At 41.8% G+C, this 22,723-nt stretch overlaps 1 protein-coding gene across 2 annotated transcripts in view; it reads right to left on the bottom strand.

Moving 5' to 3' along the window:
• cnot10 (CCR4-NOT transcription complex, subunit 10) overlaps nt 1–15,143 on the bottom strand; it is a 34,329-nt gene extending 19,186 nt beyond the window's left edge. The window contains exons 1-8 of one of the 2 annotated variants that reach the window (XM_070889037.1): nt 15,009–15,143; nt 12,330–12,427; nt 10,675–10,836; nt 9,647–9,797; nt 4,631–4,776; nt 2,879–2,953; nt 1,979–2,062; nt 265–382 (exon numbers count right to left, since the gene is read on the bottom strand). In XM_070889037.1, the coding sequence (XP_070745138.1) occupies nt 265–382; nt 1,979–2,062; nt 2,879–2,953; nt 4,631–4,776; nt 9,647–9,797; nt 10,675–10,836; nt 12,330–12,427; nt 15,009–15,039 (865 nt within the window). In that variant the 5' untranslated portion in view covers nt 15,040–15,143. The remainder of the gene's footprint in view (nt 1–264; nt 383–1,978; nt 2,063–2,878; nt 2,954–4,630; nt 4,777–9,646; nt 9,798–10,674; nt 10,837–12,329; nt 12,428–15,008) is intronic. The other variant, XM_070889048.1, reaches the window with a different exon arrangement.
• Between the last annotated feature and the right edge of the window lie 7,580 nt (nt 15,144–22,723).

The raw sequence follows: 22,723 nt of genomic DNA, 5'->3' as shown, positions 1-22,723 counted from the left end.
GAGCAGTACGGGTAAGACTGTTCCCGTTTTAAGATTTATTTTATACTCCTGGGGGATTTGAAGGAAATTGGCTAGACACAAAGATTTAAATACAGATAAGAAACAAGAGGATTTTTTCTACCTAAACCAAGCTCATGATTATTGGGACTTCAATTTACTGATAAATTGATCAAGGCAAAATATCTACCTGCACTTGCTTCGATGAATCATCCTAATAGTCATCTGCAGTAAATAGTAAGACGTAGCAATTCTTTGGATTCCTACCTGTGCTGAGGAATCCAGGATGATCTGTGATGTTTGCGCTGTTCAACAGTTTCACTGCTTTTCGATAATTCCCCCTTAAATACTCAAAATTGCTCTTGAGAAATAGGGAGGGAGAAGACTGCATAAAAAGACATAGTAAATAGTTTGTAGACCTACACACATTCACAGGTACCGTTTATATATAAAGTCATTTATAGCAGAAAAACACAAATCACATGAAATGATAATCCTATCACACAAACTGCTAGCTTTATAAGAAAATCTAGATATTGATCTTCAATTATCATGCACGCAAGGATGAATGATTATATCCCACAAATCTGCACACATGTACAAACAAATGGTGTTTTTATAGTACCATTAATTTAGTGTCAGCCGTGGCTCAATGGTAGCAGTCTCCTCCGAGTTAAAAGATCGTGGGTTCAAGTCCCACTCCAGACACTTGAGCACAAAATCCAAGCTGACACTCCCAGTGCAGTACTGTCAGAAGTGTCGTCTTTCGGACGAGATGTTAAACCGAGGCCCCGTTTGCCCTCTCAGGTGGATGTAAAAGATTTCATGGTACTATTTCGAAGAAGAGCAGGTGAGTTCTCCCTGGTGTCCTAGGCAACATTTATCTCTCACTCTCAACTAACATCTCAAACAAATTATCTGATCATTATCGCATTGTTCTTTGTGGGATCTTGCTGTGCGTAAATTGGCTGCCACATTTCCCTACGTTACAACAGTGACTACCCTTCAAAAGTACTTCATTGGCTGTAAAACACTTTGGTACATTCTGAGGTCATGAAAGGAGCTCTATAAATGCACGTCATTCTTTTTAAACACAGAAAAATATACCATGGCACTTCACAGACATATGAGGAAAACACACAGCCAAAGGAGGAGAAATGAATAGTTAATCGCCCTACCCACTCCCAAACAGGTGCTGTTACAATGCTCCTGGCTGAAACCCAGTAGCAGGTTTTAAATTGATATGCATAGCCAGACCAATAGAGCACAAATCCCAGGAGGCATTATTGAGCCTGTACACTTTTACGGCCACATCTGGAGCACTATTACAGCCAGGTATTGGAAAAGTGCAAAAAAGGACAAAGAAACTGATAGTTAACTTAGTTATCTGAGATAAGAGGGACTGATTACTCTGGAGATGAGAGGACTCAGGAGATAGTCTTCCAAGTATTAAAGATTCTTCAAGGAATAGATGAGTTTAATATGTTATATTATATTAGTATCTTCCAGGTACCATAGGAGTAAGCTAAGTTGAGCAAAGAAAGGTTTCTACCGGGGGGTAGGTTGGTAACCAGAGGGCACAGATTTAAAGAATCAGAGGGGGAGATGAAGAGAACTTTTTTTAATGCAGCAAGTTGTAATGACCTGGAATGCACTGCTGAAAGTGTGGTGGAAGCAGATTCAATAGTAACTTTCAAAAGGGAACTGGATAGATACTGAAAAAGGAAACTTTTATAGGGCTATGGGGAGAGAGCAGAGGAGTGGGACTACTTGAATAGCTCTTTCAAAGAGCCGGCACAGGCACGAATTGCCTCCTCCTGTGCTATAAGATTCTAGGATTCAAGATTGCTACAAACCCCAGAACTATGATACACAGATTAATATCAGATGGGGAGGGTGGAGAAGAGAGAGCATGAGCGAAAGATTCAGAACATTTAGTTCCGATTTGTATAGAAGCACAATTTTTATGTAGTTTACTTACATTTCCAGCTGTATTCATAACAGATTTGATTTCCCGTTTACAGGCTTTCAAAGATTTCATCTGAACGTAAGCTCGCACTTTACACTGCAAACAAAACAAAGACATCATGTGGGGAGAACAAGAACATTTATCCCATTCTAGATTGGAAATACCGTGTAATCCATTTACATCTAAAGTTTTATATTTTGTGCTTCTCCTGACCATTCTAGGCTGTTTACATGCATATATTTTGTTATGTGGGATTTTATCCTCTCCCCATGGTCTCCTCTATCAATTTACGATTATGGTCTTTTAGTTCAGGTTGGGGGAAGGAGAAAAAAATTAGACACTTCATGACAGTGAAGCACGCACATGGCATTTGCACGACATCTTTTCAGCAGTTATTGATAAAAAGAAGATATTCCATTTGCACAATCAAGTTTCTAATCAGCTCTTGATCTATTTGTACTGGTTGAACTTAAACAAATATTGCCTAATGAAAAATAAAGGACTCTAATCATACAATCTTACAGCACAGAACGAGGCCATTTGGCCCATCATGCCTATGCCAGCTCTTTGAAAGTACTATAGAATTAGTCACTAATTTTTCCCCTTTGAGTATTTATCCAATTCCCTTTTGAAAGTTACTATTGAATCTGCTTCCACCACCCTTTCAGGCAGTGAATTCCAGATCATAACTTGCTGTGTAAAAAAAAAATTCTCCTCATTGCCACTCTGGTTCTTTCGCCAATTATCTTAAATTTGTATCCTCTGATTACTGACCTACCTGCCATTGGAAACAGTTTCCTTTAATTTATTCTATCAAATTCCCTTATAATTTAACACCTGTATTAAATCTCTCTATAACCGTCTCTGCTCCAAAGAGAGCCAAGACCCAGTAGAGATAAATTATCTACATACCTGATGAATTTTGGACTTTGTAGCTTCCACCATAACTCCAGCATCAACCTTCTGATTAGTGGCATCTTTGTAAGCCTTTATCCAAATTAGTGAGAATTGACATTAGGAGAACAATTTTACACAGTTGTATACTGTAAACTTAATGAACACGTTATGGATAAGACTTAATGGCCCATATTTTGCTGCCCCTATGGGTACGTACGCTTGGTGTGTGCAAATTGGCTGCTGAGTTTGCCTACTTTGAAACAGTGACTGCATTTCAAAAATACTTCATTGGCTGTAAAGATGGTTCTCTCTTATTTTTAGGGAACAATGGAGAAAGTTTGCAGAATCTTTCCGCAGGATATTAAATGGGTGGGAGAGAGTCCATAATTGGGTGCACTGTATGTAGGTTGTGGCAGGAATAGAGTTAATGGGACAAACAGCCTTTTCACGTTGCACACTTGCATTGTGAAATCGACGATGAACTCAGCAGAATAGAGAATCAACCAAGTCAATGGAAAAAAACTTAAACTGACAGCTCTGAAAGCAGTAAAACATGCTCAGACTGGGGGCTGGATTTGCGCCGACTTTGCGACCGGGTATTTGACCCTCCATGGCGAAAACCCGGTCGGCGGGATCCTTGGGTACCTCTTTGCAGCAGCGCTTTCAAGTACCGCCAGGGAGAGGTGCGCCGACGTGAAACGCCATGGATTGCGTTACTGTCGTACTTTCGACACTCTCCCGGTCCGTACGCTGCACCCAGAATCCCGACAAGGTCAAACCGGTCGGTGCAGTCCTGCCCGCAGCGGTAAGTACGAATACCTGCAAAAATGTAAGTTACAGTTTTTAGTTTTTAATTATTTTTCAGTGATTTAGTAGGTTTTGTGAATGTTTTTTGCAATTTTTTTTTGCTTGTTCCCCTCCCCCACACTCCCAAGGCCTCTCTCGCAGCGCTAGTTTCTGAAACTCGCGAATCCTCGTACAACGCTGACTTTACCGATGACGTAAAGGCTGAAAGTTAGGCCTAAAAACGGTAGCGCAGCGAAAACGGTAATTTTGGCATAAAACTACCGTTTTCGCCAAAAACCGAAAATCTAGCCCTGGAAGCTAGTCAGTAACATCAATAACTCCGCAAAAACAGAGATCATAGAAACTTCAAAAAGATTTTAAACTATTACACAAGTACAAAGAATCTCACAACACAGTTTAACAGTAAAGAAAATGCTCCTATTGTGCCAACAAAATGGTTACCAATGATGGGTGAAAACAAGAGAGGAGGTTTCCAGGACAAACCCTTAATAGATAGCAGGATTGGTGGAGTCAGATGAAACGTACACTCCTTCATGATACAAGATAAAATCATGGCTAATCTTCTATCTCAACTCCAACTTCCCACCCGATCCCCATATTCCTAGATTCCCTTAGTATCCAAAAATCTATCTATCTGTCTTGAATATACTCAATAACTGAGCATTCATAGCCCTTTGGGGTAGAGAATTCCAATGATTCACAACCCTCTGAAGAAATTTCTTCTCATCTCAGTCCCAAATAGCTGACCCCTTATCCTGAGTCTACGCCCCCTAGTTCTAGACTCTCCAGCCAGGGGAAACAGCCTCCCAACATCTACCCGGTCAAGCCCCTTAAGAATGTTATATGTTTCAGTATCACCTCTCATTCTTCTAAATTCTAAGGAATATAGGCCTAGTCTACTCAATCTCTCCTCATAGGACAGTCCCCCATCCCCAATCGCAGGAATCAGTCAATACTGACCTCGTTGGACTTGCCATTTTTGCTGTTTCCTTGCGAAATCATTTTCTCCAGAACTGCAAGCAGCAGCAAAGCTTTCTCAGGCTGGTACGTCAATAGATAAAGGTCAACAAGCAAGAAACACAAAGCGTGCGCAAATTTCTCTTCTGCTTAAAAATTGGGGACAGAAACAACAACAAAAAAAAGTCAGATTTTAGTGATCTGAGCACCAAGCACCTCAAGCCCAAACTGATAGCAAACTGATAGGCACAGCTTTGTCAGTCACATCATGCATTAGTGGTATCCACATTTTACAGTACCGCTGAAAGTAAGGTTTACAAAGCGGAGTTAATTTACAAAAGCAGTATTAAGTCAGATCAGCTCATGTCAATTATTTTCAGTTTACATCTCCCACTATAAACATTTACTGTATGCTCCACAAGGAGAGTCGGGCAGCATCGGTGGAACACCAATTGAGCTAGACTTTCCACTAGGTGGCTAAGGCCCAAAAAAATGGGCCTTATTCCAACGATGTGTGATGAATCGCCTGTGCTGATCGCTGGCATAAGGCCTTTTTTTTCCCGATTTTCCACTTGACCTTACCCCAGCGATGTCAAATGGGCGATCTGATTTCTCAGCGATCTCGATCGCCCCAAAAAAAGAGGGTCAAACGAAAGTCCAAAAAAAAGCTTCCCTAGCAACGCTATTGTGCGCATGTGTGGGATTTTTTTTGGGGGGTCGATTTTTTTTGCCGCGTTTGGAGTGTTCATGGGTCATCGCACATGCTCAGAAGGACAGGGAGAGTCGGAGAGAGCGGGAGAGAGAGAGAAGGCAAGAAGGAGAGAGGCATCGAGGAAGCAGTGAGGAAGTAGTTACTATTTTGCTAATTTGCTTTATCAACAATGGAAACACCAAAAACAAGGGAGATGGAGAGGCAATGGGCAAAAGCCTTTAGTGAGGAGGCCAACGAGGCCCTTGTAAACGTCGTTTCTACAAGGTGGGAGGACTTGACACGGGGTGGCCATGGGAAACCGCCACCCCGTGCCTGTAGACGGATCTGGCTGGAGATTGCCGATGTCGTCACATCGGCATCAAATGAGGCGCGGACGGCTGACCAGTGCCGCAGGAGATGGAACAGCCTGCTGGCAGCTGCCAAAGTAGTCTTTAAAACATATTTAAGTCATATTTAAAATCACACATATGTGTTATTTACTTGATGTTTATAAATTGCAAACAAAATCCTCAATGTTATTTATTTATAATGTAAAGTAATAACATTAATTTAAAAACATTAAATTAAAAATAAAATTACATTAATTACATTTATTCACCCTAATACTAGGTTGCATGTTACAGTATTAAAAATTATTCATATGCAGCTACGAGTAAGTTGCATTTTAATATTTAAAAGATACTTAAGTCATATTTAAAATCATACATATGTATTATTTACTTGTTTATAATTAGAATATTAAAAATTATTCATATGCATATGATGTTATGTAATAACTGAACATTTAAGTAAGTCTTCAATGTTTATTGTCAAGTTCGGTAGCTTATGCCATGCAATGTTCAATTATCATTTACAGAAAAAGATCAGTATGAACTGCACGGAGCAAAGGAGGACGGGTGGCAGCTCCGTGACTGTGCACACACTTAATTCGTACGAGGAGCTTGCGGTGGCCTTGGTGGGGCCTGAAAGCTGTTCGGTCACGACTCGTGGCGTGGCCGAGCCCACCCTCAAGTCTGGTGAGTAATAGGAAATGTGCAATGTATCAAACATTACTAAAATAAATACTAAAAATATCATAGTTATGCATTTAATGTTATACAATTGTAATTCAATAATTTAGATGTAGTCTGATCTACGAATGAGGCCATGTTAACCCTGATGAACCCTTGTGCATATGTGGTTTTGCAAAGTATTGCAATGTTTTGGGTTATTGAAATATTGATATTGAAATATATTGATATGTATTGTTATGAGTTGTTTAGAAATTTCATTCATCTTTCTAAGGTCAAGTGTCCGTCGAGCAGTGCTCGGTAGCAGAGATTTCAAAATGTGATAAGACCCCTCAAGCAGCTCGCAGGAGGTTGAGACGGCAGAGGATAAGGAGGAGGAGCAGGAGGAGGATAATGGAGATTTTTTTTGTGGGGGGGGGGAAAACAACCTTTGGCCATCTCGATTGAGATGGAAGAAGCACCGGGATCAAGCAGTGTGCAGGTGGCGACGCCAAGGCGCGTCATTTTGCAAACACCGACCCCACAGAGGTCCAGTCAGCGTGACAGTCGCGATCTTATCCAGGGATTCGCAGGATTCTCTGCGAACTGGAGCCAGTTTCCAGCATTCTGGAGTGAGTTCTGCACAAACTTCTCCAATTGGTCTTCCGAGCAAGCACAGATTGCAAGGGAGACTTGAGGCCATTCGGCAGCAGACAGCCGCAACCAATGCCCTACGGGATACGTTGCTGGCTGGGCACGGCGCTGCACCCAAAGGTGTTGTGTCCGCTCGCAGTGAGACCCTGAGCACGCAAGCGAGTACAGAGGACACAGTTCCTCCTGACTCGGAAGTGGAGTTGCAGGCTTCCGCTCCGTCACCTCCACCACAGCAAGAAGTCTTGCCGTCCCACTCTGCACGACGTCTTGGTGTCGGTCTGCGTAGACCAAAACAGGCGGGTGGGGTACGAACACGGGGTGGGACCGGACCTGGAGGGAAATGTGGCCGCAGGTAGGATGGGGGGCATTTTTTCACAAAGTTTGTTCACTTGTTCTTGTTCCTGTTTTGTTACTTTTGTTAGTTGTTAACAATTAACAATTTATAATTAACCTTTAACTGTTAAGATTTTTGTGTATTTGAGGGAAAGGTGGATTGGTGCAGGGGGCAGAGGGTTGGAGGGATAGTTTTTCAATTTTTATTTTTGTTTTTGTTAATAAAAAAAATGTTCTTTAATTCAATAAATTGTGTGTGTCTTCTCTCTTAGTTACTTTAGTTATCAACTATACAGATGTTATTTCATATTTGTTTATTCTTTTAATATACGAGTACTTTAGTAACACTTCAGTAACACTAAACTTTATAAAATAAGCATAAATTCTGATGATAGGCCATTGCAGACAAGACCTAAAGGACACCCCAAGCAATTGAAACTATTGATTAACCCTAACTGTAAATCAACATCTGAAATGTCCACATTTAGCGAGTGGAACCCCTTTCTGTTATGAAAGGCCTCCGTATTATTTCAGGGTGCTTTGAGGGCAATGTGCGTACAGTATATTGCTCCCTGCACCTTGGGGAAGTCTGCTATTCTATGGAAACCTAAAAGTATTTACTGTCTGTGCCTCTCTGGTCATTGTGAAGCTCATGAAGTCCCTCCACGAGCATAGAGAGCTTCAGTCACCTGTCAAATGTAGCTGGGTGTAGTGTGCTGATGTGTGATTTTAATAATCTCTCAATATCTAATCACTGTACTCTGCACTCACTGTACTCTATACGCTGTTTACCAGTCAGTTTGATAGGCACCAACAATATCAGTAAATAACTTCACAATGTAAAAGCTATTTAATAAATTCAATATAATAAATTCTATTATATAAAACCTATTTACTAAAAATAACATAATAATACCCATTTATATTCCCTGTCCCAATATTGAGAACAACTAGCTCTCTAATTAAATCACAACTAATCCTCCACCCTTCCATTGAAGTCAAAATGGCGTCTGTAGTGCCCATTTTCCTTCTCTTCGGCCCAAAAAAAGCAACTATTTCTCAGTACTTTTTTGGGCCTTGCATCGGCCGAGCGAAGTGCATGCTAGATGCTGAAACTTGGGATGGGCCTTGTGTGGGCTATAATTTCGGCGATCTTCTCAACGATCAAAGTGGAAACTTAGCCACCTGTTTTTCGGGCGAAATTTTGGGCCTAGTTTCCACGTTTTGCTCAAAATGGGCGATAGAGGTCCGTTTTGGGCCATAAATGGGCGATGTGAAGTGGAAAATCAAGCCCCATGAAACTCAATACCCTCCCCATCTCAATAATAATGTTGTGCAGGAAATTCATGACCTAGAGTTAAAAAAAATCTGACTGTACATTAAAAAAAAACTCATTGCAAAGAATCCCCCGTTTATCCTCATCCTTTCTCTTGTACTGCTCTATACACATTCAGAAACAAAACTCTCCAAATGACAGCAAACTGGCAGGGACTGGCAATAACCTGGAGCCACCTGATCATATAAAGATTGGGGAGCTGGACTAACAAGCAGTGGGCGCCATTTAATGTAGACAAATGCAAAGTCATATGGCTGGGAAAGAATAAGAAAGGGATAATGTAAGCTAAATGGTATTGAAGGAAAGGGATTTGGGGATAATTGATGGACAGATCATTGAAGGCATCAGCACAGTGCGCAGAAGTAGTAAAGATAGCAAATGGGATTTTGGGCTATATAGGTAGAGAAAGAGAACACAAATTACAGGGTTTGTAAAGATCTCTGGTCCGGCCCCATCCAATATATTGTGGTCACCTATTGAGAACTGACATCTGATGGTTGAGACTAAGCGCCCAAAAGCTGGGACTGTTCACACAAGCAAATAACAGGCTCACAACAAACCCTATTCAAGATCCGAAAGGGTATAGACAAGATGATTGTCACTATCTTTAAACAGTTATTGGATTTTTGAGAGGACATCACCGGAAACTTAAGGTGGGGGGATGGTAGGGGTGAAAAAACAGTTTAGAAATAGCGACTTTACACAGAGGATGGTGAATGTATAGGTTTTCAAGGAAGGCAGTGGAAACTAATAGCTAGCGATACCATCTGGAGAAAACTTTGAGAGATTTTGGGATGTTTCCGGTCCTCTACATTCCTATCGACCCAACATCTCAGTAGTCAGGTTTTCTTGAAACAATAAAAACATTTGTCTGCACAATATAGCTCAGCAGATCAGGTATAAACATAAATATAGTGACTGGAGCAACAATGCAGATGACTAATTTACTAGAATGCAACCATTTCAAAGGAGTGAGTGAAACAAGAATTACCTACCGAAGGGCTCTATGAATTGATAGAGTTTTTCACCAATGGATATAGCTTCAGTGTACTGACGTAGATGGTAAAGAATGATTGCTTGGTTGTAATAAAGCATGCTGTTCTCCACATCGTCCAACGCATCCATTTCTTCCACTGTGGAATGGACCTAAAATCAAATCCAATAGTTTTCTGTTAATCAAATGAGCGTTTAACACTAATTTTCCCATCTTCAACTTGCTCCTGAAAAAGGTACTACCGGTACCGATATACTGAGAAACCTTGTCTACCGTCCCTCTTTAGCCTCTCCCTACCTCCCTCAACCAGCCCTCACCTTCACTACGTACGTTCACCCTGCCCACATTACAACAGTGACAACACTCCAAAAGTACTTCATTGGCCATAAAGCGCCTTGAGACGTCCAGTGGTCGTGAAAGGCACTATACAAATGCAAGTCTTTGTCTTCTTTCTCGCCTACACTCCCCCCCACCACCCCCAACACCACCACCACCACCACCACACCCCCTACACTTCATTCCACACCCATCCTTCCCTCCTACACCAAGCCCACCCTCACCATGGAAGGAAAAACTGCAGTAAATTAAGAGAAATCGATCACAAATCCAAGGAGGTTGTATTGATGTTATATAAAGCATTGGTCAGACTCCATCCATCCAACCAACCCTGTGTAGCTCTGGTCAATACAAGGAGAAGATTATTGGGCTCAAGGGAGTGCACCTTCTGTGATTTTCATAATTCTATGATCCCTCAGATTTCATGGAAATCAGAGAGAGAGAGACAATTAGTCCTTTCGGTAACTATTGAGAAAGTTAAGCCATTTGAAAGGCTCAATTAAACTTAATTTTCTGGATAACTAGTGCAATTTATTATTATAGGAAAGACATCTTCCATTGAAAAAGCTTCTTCCCATTGCCATCGGGTAAAGAGTGACTGCACAATGATCTGCCTCAAGGCGCATTCTTTCCCAATGTTTTATGCAGACTACAGAAAGGTTACAAACGCTTTGTGTGGTTCTGCGTTCTTACCTGATTTTTCAGCAAGTTTAGAGTCTGTCGCAAGGTATCCGTCAAAGTCTGCCCATTTTTGTAGAATTCCACCACTGCTTTATTGAGAGATATTTTGTAATCATCTTTGTTTAGCTCTTGCAGATGACTCAGATACTGCAGACAAGTGTCAAACTGTCCTGACTACAGCAAAAATGTAATAAAACATATATAAGCACAACTACCATTTGTTGCAAACAATCTTCTGAAGCTTCTTACCAATTGTTCCAATTGGACATTGATGCAGTTTAAATAATTCACAGTGCTCAGCGACAACAAACAAACTGGCAATGTTGGGGGTGGGGAAGTGAAAGGACAGCAGTAGGTCTTACAGAAGAGAATGAGGACCCAGCACATGATGCAGTGTCCTGGCATTCCTTCAACAGACGCAGAATTCCATCATGTTTCAAACTATAAAATCCCATACCTTTTTCATTTGAAACTTTAGATAACCAAACTTGATTAACTGTCCCTATACTGTGAATTTAAAATGGACAACAATGTGCACTCGTGTGCCTGTGGGCACGTGCGTGATAATACAAACACAAGTTCTAGAAACAGCTGGACTTTTATGGCTCCTGATCCAGCCAGTTTTCCCACAGCAACATGTGCTTACACCAGCAATTCCCCAGACAATGGGGAAGAAGAGGCAAAGGAACTGGTTACCTCCGATTACTGCAGCTATCTTTAGGAGTGTCGTGCCAGTTCAATTTTCTATATAATGTAGAAAGGTCATCAACCGGAAATGTTAACTCCTATTTCTCTCTCCACAGATGTTGCCTTATCCGCTGAGTGTTTCCAGCATTTTTTGTTTTTATTTCAGATTTCCAGCATCCACAGCATTTTGCTTTTGTCCAAATTTCTATATGATTTGTTTCAGGCAAACAACTCAACAGACATCCCAGAGCTGCTGCTCACGCCCCATCTCCGTGAATGATAGAATTCATTTTACAATTGCTGTCTTTTGAGAATGAACCTCTAGTCTAGAGTACCAAAGCCGAAATTTAGAATGATATCAATACTGCTGCTTCTTCCCATCCTCCAGTTCCCTGCTTGCCCATTGCCACATTGCAACAATGAGAAGAACGACTTGCAGCAAGAAATCACATCATGCTAACTAAATTCTTGGTTAAAAAATTCTGAATAAGAAGTCCATGACTTGGTTACAAATATTGTGCTATTAGTTACATTGTGGCTTTTTTTCTTCTGTATCATTATTTGACTTGTAAATAAATTTGACTGTTGGTTTTAGCCTGAATGTTGCTGTCTGCTAGGTGTTTTCCACCTTTCAATGGAAGAGAGTGCTTGGTAGATAACCCACTTGATCCTCTGTGGTAAAAAGGATAATTGTGACATGTTATTTCTTTTCATGTCGCGCTTACAGCAGTATAGGGGATTATAGGGGTTAGGAGTCTATTTATGGAAACTGCCTTTTTGCTGTTGACACAAATAGAGTGTGGGACACAGTCCCAGTTGTAATAACCAAAAAGGCAGCAGCAGTTACTTGGCCATGAAGCTCAATGAATGAGAATAAATTGTACATGGAATTTTTCAAAAGAGGTAAAGAAATGCTCCAGTTGTCATGGTCCTATAGTAGCTCGTTATTCCACTGCCACTCTCAACAAGGTAACACTTACTGTGTAAGCTTGATAGGCATTGTTTGCGAGCTCCTTTTCATGGTCAGCAACTCCTGAAGACAGAGAATTGGACTCTGTTTTCACATCAGTACCCTGATCTACAACACAAAACAAAGACAATTATTCAACATATCTATTCTAGTGCCACTCACATGACTGCAGTTTCTTCAAATTCAAAGGATTTGCAGATTTTTTAGGGCCAATGACAGGAATGCAGCTAAATCGATCTTAAACTTCAGCAAAATAAAAGGCATCCAGCAGCATATTCCTCTAAAGTACCAACCTACGAGTTCTGAGGTAACAGATATGGTGTACAGGGGAAATGTAGTGGATGAATAGGTATCACACAGGTGATTGTGGAGAAGATTAAGTGGTATAGAATATGGGGAAGTGTAGTAAATTGGATTAAAAGCTGGTTAGAAGGGAGGAAACCAGGTAGGAGTTAAGGGCAGTGTCACAAAGTGGTTGGAAGTAGATAGCAGTATCAATTTCCAGATGATACTAAAATGAGGGCCAGTGAATAACTTGAGATCAAGGGAAGCTGCAAGGGGATAGTGATAAGATAGTGAAATGGGCAAAAATAGTGGCAAATGGAATTTAATGTCACAAAGTGTGAGGTGGAATATTTGGGTTAATCATAAAAGTAATAATGCTGGAAGTATCAGCAGGACAGGCAGCATCTGTGGAGAGAAACAGAGTTAATGTTTCAGGTCTGTGACCCTTCATCAGAACTGGAAAAGTTCAAGATGTAACAGATTTTTAAGGAAGTGCAGGGGCAGTGAAAGGGGGAGGGGAGGAAAAAACAAAAGGGAAGGTCTGTGATAGGGTGGAAGACAGGAGAGATTTAAGAGACAAAAGGGATGATGGACATAAATGAGATGGTAATGGCACAAGTTAAGAAACAAAAGATGAGTGTAGATGGGGTGTGAATGGCAGAATCATCAACAGCTGCCATGGGAGAGAGAAAAAAAAAGGGGGGTTGTAAAAAAGAAATGGAGGGAAGGGCAAAAAAGTATGGACAGAGGTAACGGTCTGAAATTGTTGAACTCGATGATGAGTCTAGAAGGCTTTAAAGTGGCAGAACAAAAGATGAGGTGCTGTTCCTCAAACTTGCATTGAGCTTTATTGGATCAGTGAAGGAAGCTGAGGTTGGAGGGGTCAGGGTGGGAGTGGAGTGGAGAATTAAAGTGACAAGCAACCTGTAGCTCAGGATCGTGCTTACAGACTGAACAAAGGTGTTCTGCCAAGCGGTCACCCAATCTGCGTAGCAGAGAATTAAAGTGACAGGCGACCAGAAGCTCGGGGTCACGCTTACAGACTGAACAAAAGTGTAAAAATCTGTTGCATCTTGTACTTTTCCAGTTCTGACGAAGGGTCACAGACCTGAAATGTTAACTCTTTCTCTCCACAGATGCTGCCTGATCTGCTGAAATTTCCAGCATTTTCTGTTTTTATTTCAGATTCCTGCATCCACAGTATTTTGTTTTTGTATAAAAGTAATAATTATACTTTGAATGTGGGATGGTTGGGTGAGATGAAACAATAGAAGGATTTGGGGGCTCAGGTTCATAAGACATTAAAAGCAGCATAGAGCAAGCCATAAAAAAAGCTAATGGAATGCTGCATGTTATGGCAAGACACAGATAGAATATAAAATCGATGTGCAACGATGAATCTATACACCTTAGCAAGACCACAGTTGGAGTACTGTGTGCGGTTTTAGGCTCCACACTATAGGAAGGACGTCAAGGCAAGAGACACAGTGCAACACAGATTCACTAGGACACTAGTGTGAGGAAATACATATACAAAGAAAGACTTTAAAAAAAAAATGGAGTTCCTTTTAGACAGGACCGAGGAGATTATGGGGTGATTGATCAGAGGCATTATTAGAATGTTTTACCTCAAGTGGCTTTCGAGACAGAGACTTCTAACGTTATTTAAACGGGAAAGCAAAATACGGCAGATGCTGGAGAATTGAAATAAAAACGGAAAGTGTTGGAAATACTCAGATCAGGTAACATCTGTGGAGAGAAAGAAATAACGTTTCAGGTTGGTGACCTCCCCACTTTCCCTGCCCCTGTACTTGCTCAAGACCTGTTATATTAACTTTTGTCAGATCTGAAGAAAGGTCATCACTTGAAATGTTAACTCAGTTTCTCCACAGATGCTGCCTGGCCTGCTGAGTGTTTCCAGCATTTTGTTTTATTTAAAATGCTATTGGATAAGCGTTTGAAAAGGAACTGGAAGGGATACGGGAAGACAGGGGGAAAAGTGATTAAATGGAGAGTTCCAGTGAAGCGGCACAGACATGAAATTATTTTCATTTAGGTATTCCACCGTAGTTTTGTGGAAAACTTCAGCTCTGTTAAAAATGTCACACTACCTCAACAGACGATTTTAACCCATAAGCAGTGTTGATCGCTCGGTCATTGAGCAAGTAGAACAGCATTTTACCTTTTTTTTCCCCATTACCCTGAGGATTTATTCATGTTTCCAACATACTAAACACCAGGTTCCAAGGCGATTCACCTGCCCCAACATTTCAACACTTTCCCAATTCAGTTGCTGACGTTTACCCCAATTCCAGGCGATGTTGTGTGCGCACGACAAGGAGAAGCAAGCCCAATGCCCCGACTCCACGTCCAGGTCCCTCACACGCGGCCCCACGCCACTCACCTCCATTACTTGCGGCACAAGAGTCCGACATGTCGCCCCGGGTACCGGGTGTTGCAGAGCCCGGGCCCGCTCCCGCTCGCCGACAACCGCCGCTAATGGCCGGCACCGCTCCGCCAATCAACCGCCAGGCGCCTCTATCCCGCGTCACTTCCTGTCGCCCGCACAGGGTCAACACTGCACCCTGTGGAACATAATATACATTGCACTGCACCCTATAATATACAATGCAGTGCACCCTGTGGATCATAATGTACCATACACTGCATTCTGTGGAATCTAATATAAAATGCACTGCACAATGTGGAATATAATATAAAATACACAGCACCCTATGGAATATAATATACAATGCACTGCACCCTGTGGAATATAATACACAATGCACTGAACCCTGTGGAACATAATAAACAATGCACTGGACCCTGTGGAATAAAATATACAATGCACTGCGCCTTGTGGAACACAATTTACAATGCACTCTATCTTGTGGAACATAATATACAATGCACTGCACCCTGTGGAACATAATATACAATGCACTCTATCTTGTGGAACATAATATACAATGCACTGCACCCTATGGAACACAATATACAATGCACTGCACCCTGTGGAATATAACATACAATGCACTGCACCCTGTGGAATATAATATACAATGCAATGCACCCTGTGGAACATAATATACAATACACTGGAGCCTATGGAACATAATATACAATGCACTGTGCCTTGTGGAACATAATATACAAAGCACTCTATCTTGTGGAACATAATATACAATGCACTGCACCCTATGGAACACAATATACAATGCACTGAACCCTGTGGAATATAACATACAATGCACTGCATCCTGTGGAATATAATATACAATGCAATGCACCCTGTGGAACATAATATACAATACACTGGAGCCTATGGAACATAATATACAATGCACTGCACCCTGTGGAATTTATTATACAATGCACTGCACCTTGTGGAATATCATATACAATGCACTGTACCCTGTGGAATATAATATACAATGCACTGTATCCTGTGTAATATAATATACAATGCACTGGACCCTATACAATATACTTTACCCTGTGGAATATAATATACAATGCACTGCACTTTGTGGAATATAATATACAATGCACTGGACCCTGTGGAATATACTTTACAATGCAATGCACCCTATACAATATACTTTACCCTGTGGAATATAATATACAATGCACTGCACCCTGTGGAATATAATATACAATGCACTGCACTTTGTGGAATATAATATACAATGCACTGCATCCTGTGGAATGTAATATACAATACACTGTACCCTGTGAAATAACATATACAATGCACTGCACCCTGTGGAATCTAATATACAGTGCACTGCACCTTGTGGTAAAAAATATACAATGCACTGACCCTGTGGAATATAATATACAATGCACTGCACCTTGTGGAATATACTTTACAATGCAATGCACCCTATACAATACACTGTACCCTGTGGAATATAATATACAATACACTGCACCCTGTGGAGTATAATATACAATGCAATGCGTCCTAAACGATACACTGCACCCTGTGGAACATAATATGCAATGCACTGCACCCTGTGGAACATAATGTACAATGCACTGGACCCTGTGGAACATAATATGCAATGCAATGCACCCTGTGAAACATAATAGACAATGTACTGGACCCTGTGGAATAAAATATACAATGCACTGCATCCTGTGGAAAATAATATGCAATGCACTGCATGCTGTGGAACATAATATACCATACACTGCACCCTATGGAATATAATATACAATGCACTGCACCCTGTGGAATATAATATACAATGTACTGTACCCTGTGGAACATAATATACAATGCAATGCACCCTGTGGAACATAATATACCATACACTGCACCCTGTGGAATATAATATACAATGCACTGGACCCTGTCGAATATAATATACAATGCACTGCACCCTGTGGAACATAATATGCAATGCACTGCACCTGGTGGAACATAATATACAAAGCAGTGCACCCTGTGGACTATAATATACAATGCACTGCACCCTGTGGAACATAATATGCAATGCACTGCACCCGGAGGAACATAATATACAGTGCACTGCACCTTGTGGAATATAATATACAATGCAATGCACCCTGTGGAACATAATATACAATACACTGGAGCCTATGGAACATAATATACAATGCACTACACCCTGTGGAATATATTATACAATGCACTACACCTTGTGGAATATAATATACAATGCACTGTACCCTGTGGAATATGATATACAATGCACTGTATCCAGTGTAATATAATATACAATACACTGCACCCTGTGGAATATAATATACAGTGCACTGCACCTTGTGGAATGTAATATACAATACACTGGAGCCTGTGGAACATAATATATAATGCACTGTACCCTATGGAATATAATATACAATGCACTGCAACTTGTGGAATATAATATACAATGCACTGTACCCTGTAGAATATAATATACAATGCACTGTACCCTGTGGAACATAATATACCATACACTGCACCCTGTGGAACATAATATACAATGCACTGAACCATGTGGAACATAATATGCAATACACTGCACTCTGTGGAATATAACGCACAATGCACTTCACCCTGTGGAACATAATATACCATACACGGCACCCTGTGGAATATAATATACAATGCATTGCACCCTGTGAAATATAATATACAATGCACTGCATCCTGAGGAATATAATATGCACTGCACCCTGTGGAACATAATATGCAATGCACTGGACCCTGTGGAATATGAAATACAATGCAGTGCACCTTGTGGAATATAATATGCAATGCACTGCACCCTGTGGAACATAAAATACAATGCACTGCACCCTGTGGAATATGAAATATAATGCAGTGCACCCTGTGGAATAAAATATACAATGCACTGCACCCTGTGGAATATAATATACAATTCAATGCACCCTATACAATACACTGCATCTTGTGGAATATAATATACAGTACACTGCATCCTGTGGAATATAATATTCAATGCAATGAACCCTGTGGAATTTAATATACAATGCACTGCACCCTGTGGAATATAATATACAATGCAATGAACCCTGTGGAATATGAAATACAATGCAGTGCACCCTGTGAAATATAATATACAATGCACTACACCCTGTGGAACATAATATGCAATGCACTGCACCCTGTGGAACATAATATGCAATGCACTGGACCCTGTTGAATATAATATACAATGCAATGCATCCTGTGCAGCATAATATGCAATGCACTGCACCCTGTGGAACATAACATACAATGCACTGCACCCTGTGGAATATGAAATACAATGCAGTGCACCCTGTGGAATATAATATACAATACACTGTACCTTGTGGATATACTTTACAATGCAATGCACCCTATACAATACACTGTACCCTGTGGAATATAATATACAATGCACTGCACCCTGTGTAATATAATATACAATGCACTGGACCTTGTGGAATATAATATGCAATGCACTGCACCCTGTGGAACATAAAATACAATGCACTGCACCCTGTGGAATATGAAATATAATGCAGTGCATCCTGTGGAATAAAATATACAATGCACTGCATCCTGTGGAATATAATATACAATTCAATGCACCCTATACAATACACTGCATCTTGTGGAATATAATATACAGTACACTGCATCCTGTGGAATATAATATTCAATGCAATGAACCCTGTGGAATTTAATATACAATGCACTGCACTCTGTGGAATATAATATACAATGCAATGAACCCTGTGGAATATAATATACAATGCAATGCATCCTGTGGAATTGAATATAAAATGCAATGCACCCTATAAAAAACCCTACACCCTGTGGAATATGAATACAATGCACTGCACCCTGTGGAATTTAATATATAATGCACTGAACCATCTGGAATAAAATATAAAATGCCCTACACCCTGTGGAATATAATATACAATGCACTGCACCTATACAATATACTGCACCATGTGGAATATAATACAATATAATATTACTACGCCCCATAGGATATAATATACAATGCACTACACAATGTGGAATATAATATACAATGCAATGCATCCTATACAATACACTGTACCTGTGGAACATAATAAACAATGCAGTGCAGTGTGTGGAGTACAGTATACAATGCACTGTACCCTGTGGAATATAATATACAATGAAATGCACCCTATAAAATACACTGCACCCTGTAGAATATAATATACAATGTACTGCACCCTGTGGAATATAATATCATATACAATGTACTGCACCCTGTGGAATATAACATACAATGTGTGGAATATAATATACAATGCACTGCACACTATGCAATAAACTGCACCCTGTGGAATATAATCGGGAGTGTTATATATGACATTTATTTACTCTGTACAGCCACCAGAGGGCTTATCCCCTGGAGTCTCAAGGGATCCCATAATCCCTTGGGAGCACAGGTAGTTAAGGAGGCTTCACAGGTTGGAGAGGCACTCTGGGGACTTGCAATAAAAGACTACGGTCACACATTACTTTGAGCTCACAGTATTCAGTCTGACTCTTTCTCCATAAACAACAACTGACGACGAGATACAGATAGCAAACCCAAAGATGCAGAGAACCTGGAGAAATTATCAGAGGGAGATGATTGGGAAACTTTTGTCGAGCGACTCGACCAATACTTCGTGGCCAACGAGCTAGATGGGGAAGAGAGCACTGCCAAACGAAGGGCGATCCTCCTCACCGTCTGTCTGGCACCAACATATGGCCTCATGAAGAATCTGCTCACTCCAGCAAAACCCACGGAGAAATCATACGACACTGGTCGGAGAGCATTTGAAACCGAAGGAAAGCGTTCGGATGGCGAGGTACCGGTTCTACACCTACAAAAGGTCAGAAGGCCAGGAAGTGGCGAGTTATGTCGCCGAGCTAAGACGCCTTGCAGGACATTGCGAATTTGAAGGACATTTGGAGCACATGCTCAGAGACTTTTTCGTACTTGATATTGGCCACGAAACCATATTTCGCAAACTTTTGACAGTAGAGACCCCAATCTTGAGTAAGGCCATAGTGATAGCCCAGCCGTTCATTGCCACCAGTGACAATATGAAGCAAATCTCTCAGCACACAAGTGCTGCTACAAGTACTGTGAACAAAGTGATGTTGTTTTCGAATCGCAACATACAGGGCAGGTCACACATACCTGCAGCTACACATCCGCAGATGACTCAGAGTCCACCATCAAGGATGAATGCTAGGCCATTAACACCTTGTTGGTGCAGCGGGGGTGATCATCGTTTCCATTCATGCCGATTCAAAGAGTATGTTTGCAAGGGCTGTGGAACAATGGGACACCTCCAATGAGTGTGTGGGCGAGCTGCAAAACCTGATAAACCTGCAAACCACCATGTTGCAGAGGAGGACAGATCCACGGAGGATCATGACAAACCAGAGCCTCAGATATAAGAGGCAGAGGTACATGGGGTACACACATTCACCACGAATTATCCCCCGATATTGCTGAATGTTGAACTAAATGGACTCCCGGTATCAATGGAGCTGGACACGGGCGCAAGCCAGTCCATCATGGGCAAAAAGACTTTCGAAAGGTTGCGGTGCAACAAGGCCTCAAGGCCAGTCTTAACTCCAGTTCGCACAAAACTAAGAACTTACACTAAAGAACTGATTCCTGTAATCGGCAGTTCTATCGTAAAGGTCTCCTATGATGGAGCGGTGCACAAGCTACCACTCTGGGTGGTACCGGACCATGGTCCCAAACTGCTCGGCAGGAGCTGGCTGGGAAAGATACGCTGGAACTGGGACGACATCCGAGCGCTATCGCCCGCTGACGACACTTCGTGTGCCCAGGTCTTAAACAAATTTCCTTTGCTGTTCAAACCAGGCATCGGGAAATTCCAAGGAGCAAAAGTGCAGATCCACCTAATTCCGGGGGCGCGACCCATCCATCACAAGGCGAGAGCAGTACCGTACGTGATGAGAGAAAGGATAGAGATCGAGCTAGACCGGCTGCAAAGAGAGGGCATCATTTCACCGATCGAGTTCAGCGAGTGGGCCAGTCCTATTGTCCCAGTCTTCAAGGGAGACGGCACCATCAGAATCTGTGGCGATTACAAAGTACCTATGAATCGTTTCTCCCTGCAGGACCAATACCCACTACTAAAGGCCAACGACCTCTTTGCAATGCTGGCGGGAGGAAAGACGTTCACGAAGCTGGATCTCAGCCTACATGACACAGGAACTAGAGGAATCATCGAAGGCCCTCACCTGCATCAACACGCACAAAGGTTTTTTTGTTGATAATAGATGCCCGTTTGGAATCCGATCAGCAGCGCACCGTGGTCTTCCAGGACGACATCTTGGTCACAGGTCGGAATACAGTCGAGCACCTGCAGAACCTGGAGGAGGTTCTAAGTCAAATCAACCACGTAGGACTCAGCTTAAAACACTCAAAGTGCATTTTCCTGGCAACTGAAGTAGAGTTCTTGGGAAGGAGGATTGCGACGGATGGCATCAGGCCCACCAACGCGAAGACGGAGGCAATTGACAACGCACCGAGACCACAGAACGTGACGGAGCTGCGGTCGTTTCTGGGACTCTTGAACTACTTTGGTAACTTCTTACCGGGTCTCAGCACACTGCTAGAACCACTACATGTCTTAGTATGAAAAGGGGGTGAATGGGTTTGGGGCAAAAGCCAAGAAAATGCCTTTGTAAAAGTGAGAAAATTGTTATGCTCAAACAAATTGCTTGTGTTGTATGATCCATGTAAGCGTTTGATACTAGCATGTGATGCATTGTCATATGGTGTCGGGTGTGTATTGCAACAAGCTAATGATTTCGGGAAGCTGCAACCGGTTGCTTATGCATCCAGGAGTCTGTCTAAGGCTGAGAGAGCCTACAGCATGATTGAAAAAGAAGCGTTAGCGTGTGTCAATGGGGTAAAGAAAATACACCAATAACTGTTTGGGCTAAAATTCAAATTGGAAACTGACCATAAGACACTTATATCCCTGTTTTCCGAGAGTAAAGGGATAAATACCAATGCATCGGCTCGCATCCAGAGATGGGCGCTCATGTTGTCCGCATACAACAATGCCATCTGCCACAGTCCAGGCACAGAAAACTGCGTCAATGCTCTCAGTAGGCTGCCATTGCCCACCATGAAGTTGGAAATGGCGCAGCCCGCAGATCTCGCCATGGTTATGGAAGCATTTGAGAGTGAGCACTGCCCGGCAGATCAAAACCTGGACAAACCAGGACCCCTTATTATCTCTAGTCTAAAGTTGTGTGCTTCACGGGAGCTTGTCCAGTGTCCCAGTGGAAATGCAGGAAGAGATAAAACCGTTCCAGCGGTGCAAAGATAAAATGTCTATACAGGCAGACTGCCTTCTATGGGGCAATCGAGTCGTGGTCCCCAAGAAGGGCAGAGATGCCATTATCAATGACTTCCACAGTACCCACCCAGGCATCATAATGATGAAAGCGATAGCCAGATCCCACGTGTGGTGGCCCGGTATCGATGCGGACTTAAGAGTCCTGCGTTCACAGATGTAATACATGCTCGCAGTTAAGCAATGTACCCAGGGAGATGCCGCTAAGTTTATGGTCTTGGCCCTCCAAAC

This window comes from Pristiophorus japonicus, chromosome 1 (genome assembly GCF_044704955.1).
Source record: "Pristiophorus japonicus isolate sPriJap1 chromosome 1, sPriJap1.hap1, whole genome shotgun sequence".
NCBI classification, from domain to species: Eukaryota; Metazoa; Chordata; class Chondrichthyes; family Pristiophoridae; genus Pristiophorus; species Pristiophorus japonicus.
The sequence above is the reverse complement of the archived record's forward strand: the minus strand, read 5'-3'. Positions and strand labels throughout refer to the sequence as shown.